General features: G+C 40.1%; 1 protein-coding gene across 8 annotated transcripts in view; it reads right to left on the bottom strand.

The window, feature by feature from the left end:
• The window catches only part of ZNF827 (zinc finger protein 827), a 150,049-nt gene that overhangs the window by 104,992 nt on the left and 37,671 nt on the right, over positions 1-7,386 (bottom strand). For all 8 annotated transcript variants that reach the window (XR_001516371.2, XM_015585089.2, XM_015585086.2 and 5 more), the window contains exon 3: positions 3,322-3,494. Coding sequence is in view for 7 of the 8 variants with exons in the window: in XM_015585089.2 (XP_015440575.1) it covers positions 3,322-3,494 (173 nt within the window). In the remaining variant the exon portion in view is untranslated. The remainder of the gene's footprint in view (positions 1-3,321; positions 3,495-7,386) is intronic.

Genomic DNA, 7,386 nt, shown 5'->3' with positions numbered 1-7,386 from the left:
TTCCAGGCCATGTAGAGATGTCCTTATCGACTGGTCATTTCGTACCAGGAGCACGTCGCCCACCTTAAAAGGTGGGGAGTGAGGCGCTGTAGCATCATCATTAGGTACCTCTCCTGCAGTGGAGTGAACGTGAGGGAAGCCTTGGGAAACACCTACTCCACCCCCACCGTCCCAGGGGGCCTGGCCAGGCAGGGAAGGGGCTTACCCTAGAGTCACAGCGCCTGAGAAGGCGGGCGACAGATGACTGGAACTCGCGCCCTGACGCGTGTCCCCTGTCTTGCTATTACTCACCAGCGCTCTGTCTTAGCCGTCCTCCTCGCCTTTTCTGTTCAGTTCTAGCTCGTGAATTTCGCGTTGAATTCATGTCAGCTCACTCATCCAGGAAAGTTGTAAAAGACTTAATGGAAATCTAAGATAACCCTGAGGAAGCTGGAGGCATTTACATCTCCTTCCGCAGCTGCTCATAAAAACATTTGCACAATATGTCGGGGAGGAAAGGCAGGCTTCGAAAAGCATTCGGGGCCTAGCGCCCAGTAGGAACACTGTTGATACTCTATTTGTTGAACAAATAAAGTAGAATCCCACTTTTTTCTTAAATATTAATCTATATAATCAATATAGAAGGATATATACTAGAATGGTACTAACAGTTATTTCTGTGTGATGAGATTGAGGGTCAATTTTTTTAATGCTTTTTGTTCAAGAGTTTTTCTAAATTCTCAACACTAAAGACATGTCTCAAAAAGAGAAAAGCAATAAAATGTATTTTAGAGTAATGTCACTAATTTATTTCTAAATGTAAACAGTAATATATATTCAGATGGCTTTTGGGTAATAATTACTATATTAGCTACACTTACTGAGTGTTTCTCCACGCTGGACACTCTGTTAAGTGACTTATGTCTATTATCTCATTTAACTCTCATAAACAACGCTTGAGATAGATCACATGATCATTATCTCCACAGAGAGAAATGGAAACTTGGAGAGGTTAAATGATTGGCCCAAAGTCTCACAGCCACTGAAAGTCATGGAACTGAGATTCTAACTAAGGCTCTTCTGACCACACAGTTTGAGATCTTCATCTAGAGGCTATGCTGCCCCCACTTCTTAAGCAGAATTCGTTTTAGAAAATCTCTCCATAGTTGTCGTCTCCGGTGAACCCAGTAGAAGACATCTATTCCTAAGACCACAGCCATTATATTTCTATACAGGCTATACTTGCAAAACTTAGCACAATTAAAGTACGTCTAATAAAAGTAAAACCACAAATTCTGTAAAGAATTTTAAAAGGCCCATAAGGGAGGTGTAGAGCAGAGAAAAGAAACACTACACCATTTGATAAAATTAAACTTGCATGAGCCCTTCTCACACTTCCCTTATCAAAAGCTCCAGTCATAGCTCAACAGGTTAGGACACAATGAGTTTGAATAAAGTAGTAATTTCACACAACTGCTTTATCGTACTGGTTATTGATTTGTTCTGAAAGCATTCTAAGACCTCGTGACCCGCAAAGCCCTTGCAGTTCTCATCTGTAACACTGTCATGGCCGACCGTCTGTATCATCAAGGCACCCAACTCATCTCCCTGTAGTTTCAGGGTCAGTAGTTCCTGCTCTTGAAAACCCAGCTTTTTTTCCATGGGTTTATAAATAGGTTGTTTTAAGTGACCCTGAGCTGAAACCAAGCTTACAAGGTGTCAGGCGAGATGCAAGTTTCCTGCTCACTGAAGCTTTAAATTTGCCAGACCTGATCTCTGAACACAGCGTAGGACATAGTAATGCAAACAAATTTTAGTTTTAAAGGCGTTTCTTTTGAAGCCTCATCCTGCTAATGAAATCCACTTTGCAGGTGTAAAATATGAGATTTCACTTTGGGAAGAGGTGATAGAGGATGAGGAGGGTTAAAGTAAAAACTAAGTAGGCTCGCTGAAATTCAACCAACCAAAACTCCTAGTTAAATGGATTCTGAAGATAAAGGGCATGATACTCCCAAGAGAAAAAGGCAAATGATAGAAAACAAATTATATCATGGATTTATTTATTTTTTTTTACACTTCTATGCCATTTCCTAAAGTCAATAGACAGACGTTCCTTCTGATCACATTTATTTTAGGGCTACTATTATGAACAGTGAGTACTGATCTAGTCAGAAGGATTAGACTACAAGATTTAGAAAAAAGCAAATATCTTAATTATGTCTATGTACCATACTTCTTACGGCAGGAAAGTAAAAACTTCATAAACAATGTCGACAGCCAAACCACACTGAAAATATCAGTGAAAACGATTGTTGTTATTATTACCTAGGTTAAATGAGAGTTATTAAAATTAAACAACCATTCTGTCAGATACTTTGCTAATATTATCTCCTTAAATATTAATAACAGCTCTTCCAAACATCATTGTTCCCATTTAACAGATGAGAAGATTAAGAGGCTCAAGGCTCATTTGGTCAAGGCCACTTAGCTAGTAAATTGCACAGTAAGATTTAAATGAGGATCTATCCAATTCAAAAGCCCATGCTCTTTTGATCTTTTGAGTCTCCTCCTTGAACTTCAGACAAAACTCTTAGTATTAATGGGGTCAGCTAAAAAAAATTCTAGACTACTAAGTTTTCCTCCTTCTCACAAAATAGTGACACCTAGACTTCACTCAATGCTCTATGTATTTATATTACAGGAGCAAGCCCTCCACTGTTTGCAGTAAGACCCTGCAGTAAGAACAATGTCCTTAGATGTTTAGTAAGTGTGATCCTGGGAATGATGACAGCTCAAACACTGACCACCTCAGGGAGGACTCGGTCCTGTCAGGTATGGCCTCAAGCCTCCCATGGGACTAAAGCTGACACCCAGGCGTCTTTCAGCGTCCTCACACTTCCCATAAGGTGTCTCTGGGTGTCTCTCTGGGTGTTCCTCTGGGTTTGTAAGCAGCAGAAGGCAGCAGTGTCTCTAGGAAGACGAGCAGGTCCAGCGACCCTTCCTGTACTTTCTCTGCTTCTGTGAGCTCCCCAGAAATGCATCGCCATGCAAGGCCGGGTCGGGCTGCCACTTCCCAAAGGATGGCTCTACACAACATATATTATTCAAATACTGACTCTTCTCTCTGCCTTTAGGCTCTTGGCTGTAAACTGAATGTGAAGCCTTTTACGTGAAGGCCCTTTTCAAGGGGCGTCATCTGGGTCGCGTTCTACTCTGTGACCTTGAGCACTGTCACCCGTGGAGTCCACCAATGGCCCCTCACTTGCCTAGTAGCCTCCAGACTATGCACAAGAGCCTTGGCTGTGCCAGCCTCATCGTGAGGCCCGCCCGCAACTGGCTTACCTTCATGTGGGATTTGAGATTGTCCTTGCGAGCACACCGGAATGGACAGAGCGGACACTGATGACTTTTTAAACCTGTGTGAATCACCATGTGCCGCTTCCAGTAACTCTTCCTTTTTATAACCAGACCACATATTGGACACTGGAAAGGCTTTCCGCTTTCCTCTTCTGAGGCTTGGAAGAAGGAGAAAGAAAGGAAGATTAAGGAAAACAAAAGGCACATTGTATCTAGCACTAATTCACATGCATTGCTATATAAAGAACATTAAAAATGATTTGATATTTTTTCCTTGGCAATCTTAAGACTTTATCCATGAGGAAGTTTTATTACTGCTTTTCTTCAGGTAAAAACCCACGTTCATCTCATGAGTTCCATCTGGGTTCCATTTTTCAAACTCCGATCCTCCCGCCTTGTGAAAATCTGACTTCCGAAGGCCATCCCACACGTAGGAAGACATCTGCAAGGCGGCTTCGCCTGGCCTGTCCTTGCTCAGCTGAGAAGTCTCAATTCAAAGGCTTTGTTTCCTGAAGGAAACTGCCAGACTTGAGTCCATCCATGAATTCCTGAACTTAGAAAACGGCGAGAAATAAAGAAATCAAACGGGACAGAGAATAACGCACTGCAGTCCACTGAAAACCAAACAGCCATCATAAACCTCACAGACCAAACTCTAGCGGAGACAAATTTTAGGGTCCCTGCTTCTGACTTGTTTAGTTATGGCCTGAGCAGATACTGCTGCCAATTTAGCTCTCAAGGGGTCTTAAGGTCAGGGTTTTTCACCCTCTCATGTCCCTCTGGTCGCCACTAACGAGATGTGCTGCCTTCCTCTGCACTGTGACTGGGCCTCACTGCTGACTTTGAAAAGAACTACAGCCACACATGCTTCAATTTTTCAGGAAAGGAAACAAACCAACTACCTCCTCCAAGGAAAGCTAAGCTCACGCTCTCTTCCACCATTCTCATAGGAAAGGGTCTCTGCTGTGATGCCGTGTTCCTATACCTCGGGTCTGTCAATTTATATTGATCAGTGCCACACTAGCCTCTGCAATTTGGGAATATAGAAAAATAAAAGCAGGTGGAGCTAAGGTCTCAAACTTCCTCTTCTTAATCCTGAGAGATCAGAAATATTTCTAAACTGGTAAATTAATTGTAACACACTCATAAAATGTATGAAGCTATCTTTAAAAATGAGCTACATCTATAGATGCTGATATAGAAACATGCCCAAGATATTAAAGAGTTAGTAGATAAAGCAAGGCATGAAACTATATGTCTAGGGTGATTCTATTTTTATTTTCTAGAAAATGAGAATCAATTGCTACTGAAACCATTAGGTGAAAGGTTGACAGGGAACTTTATAAAGGACGGATCAAGCTGACAACACATAAAACCATTGATTAATCTTAACAGCACTAAAAAGGGGACAGACATTGTGTGCCTTCTTATAAACCACCTATGAAACATTCTTACAAAAAAATTAATCAGGCCTCTGAGTAGCAGTTTACTGAAAATACAGGTGATTAAAACAACATGTTAAACACATAAAGGGGATGAAACGGCCAAATTCAGAACATGGGAACATCTGCAGGACAAATGACCCAGTTTCTTCAACAAGGAAAAGGCATTTTAAAAAGAGCAGGGCTTATAGATGAAAAGAGACATTAAAAAAAATGCAAAATGTAAAGCTTTATTTTGATCTCGATGATAAAATTATAAAATAAAAACTCTTGAGATTAATTAAGGAATACTACTAGACCGACGATAGCCTGGGTGTTACATAATATCCTGTAACAATTGTTGATCCTGTCAGATGTGATAATAGTTATTGTGACTGTTTTTAAAGTCTTTATGTATCGGAAATACAAGTGGAAATATTTACTAGCAAATGGATAAGAAATCTGAGATTTGCTTTAAAACACTTGAGCAAAAAAAAGAGAGGGAGTAGGAAGAATGGGATGAATACATGAAACAAAAAACGATTCCCTTTTATTTGCATGAAAATAGTCTGGAAGCACATCCAAGATGCCATTAAACAGTTAACTTTGAGAGGCTGTGGATGAAAAGAGAGGGGTCAGGGAGGGAAACTTTGATTTTCATTTTATATTCTTTTGTATTATTCAGATTTTTTAATGTACATATTACTTTTACCATTTTAAAAGGAAATATTCCCAAGTATTACCTTTAAAATGATTTTATTATTTATTCATTGAGTCTCCACATGCAAAGAACCACTTAAAATGGATGGAACCTGAAGGGTTCTGGAACAAAGTTAGGGCATTCCAAAAATGTCATTTTACTCCTACAGGTATAAGCAATGTTTGTTAGCTTAACCAGTAACTTGAAAAAGAATCACCTGTCTAAAAATATACCCTGCAAGTCTGAAAATTCTACTCGTGACGTTTTCCATCACAAGTATTTCCTCTTCCGACTAGGGGAGGGGGTGGGGATGGAGAGTTTCCTTCTACTCCAGGAAAAGCACACTTTGTGGAGGTCTATAAACAACCTTTTTTATTTACCCACGGGAGCTTTCCTGCTGTCTGTTTTTGTTGATTGCCTCTGCTGCCCTGGAGTCCTGTCCCTAATTGGGCCTCTCATTTTCTGTCCTTCATTGTCAATTCTTCCACCCTGATATCCTGATCACAAAGACTACATGTTGAACAACAGACTAAAGCGTAAGGACTGAATCGGGCCTCTAGCTGAGATTAGTATCATAATCTAGAGGGAGGAAAAATGATAATGATGTCTATTTGGGGTTGTAAGAACATCAAAGTAGTAAGAAAGAGATACACAAACAGGCTGTCACCAATCCCAGTCTTCAGGAAGTATTTCTCACTCTCTACACCCTCAACTGCCTAATTTTACAGAGTTGTCCGAGAGAGGAAAGAAAACTGAGATGCCTCCACTGACCTGAGATTTCAAGGCACATCATAGGAAGGCAATAAAAAGGTATGAAGTGACAAAAGGAACACTCTGGTTTCCCCAGACACCTTGATTTGCCTAATGTGACCAATGTGCTGCCTATTTACTCTGACGCTCCCCACCCTCATCCTCATCACCTATTCCAAATTACAAATGTATCAGAGAGCACACTACATTAAGCCCTGCATGTTAGTATGTCACATAGATCTATTTTATTTTGGAGTTACATTTCTTTAGTTTTAATCAATACCAAAACACACGTGAATCATGTACAAATTAGGGTGTCCTTGGATTGACTGAAAAAAAAAATTAGAATACTCATAATGAAAAGAACCTGACTGCAAGGTGTGTGGTCAAACAGCTATGCTACTGTAACCAAAATGTGTAGCCGATCATGGCAGGAAAGGAAGAAAACAAGCCAAATGATAAAAATAACCAGAATACAACGATCCATTTTCAAAGTAATCTCTCGGGCAACATTTGCATTTTTATTTATTCAAGAAAAAAAATATTTCACAGTTTAGGAGGATGCCCTCATGTTTAGAGAAGGGAGGAAGTAAGGATGTATTCTATTTGCTATGCCACACTGTTTAAGGAACTGATGGCTGTAAATTTCACTCAAATTTAGAGCCTAAGGAAATATGACCACTTCCTCAGAATAATCTACACATTCCTGAGGCAAAAGGATTGAAATGTTCATGATTTTACCTAGTTTCCAACTGTCTGATAAACAACTCCCCCCAAATATATCACTAATTATTGTCAGTGCAAACAAAACTAAATCCCACCGAATGCTAACAGACCCAGTGGGATGGATAGCTGCTAATTTGTTACTTTGGAGGAAACATGTTCTTTTTGTAGGTAATAATATTATTGGAATAAAAGAGATAATAAATGTATGTGAAATGTCTGTCACGCAGTAAATGGTAGCAGCTGTAATAGTAATAGTAGTGATAATAAACTCTTGTCACACCCTCCAAAGCAGAAAACTCACCATCACAGCAGATGTAAATTTAAACAACTGGTATCATATAATAAATACATAGCTCAAGGCCTGGCTCAACATGGTAGTTTATCACTGGAGCCAGGAGTAAATAAAAGAGCGAGAGTCCACTGCGCTGCTCAGGTAGGGTCTGCTCGGCCTAG

Source organism: Pteropus alecto, unplaced genomic scaffold (assembly GCF_000325575.1).
Source record: "Pteropus alecto unplaced genomic scaffold, ASM32557v1 scaffold50, whole genome shotgun sequence".
Lineage (NCBI taxonomy): Eukaryota > Metazoa > Chordata > Mammalia > Chiroptera > Pteropodidae > Pteropus > Pteropus alecto.
The sequence above is the reverse complement of the archived record's forward strand: the minus strand, read 5'-3'. Positions and strand labels throughout refer to the sequence as shown.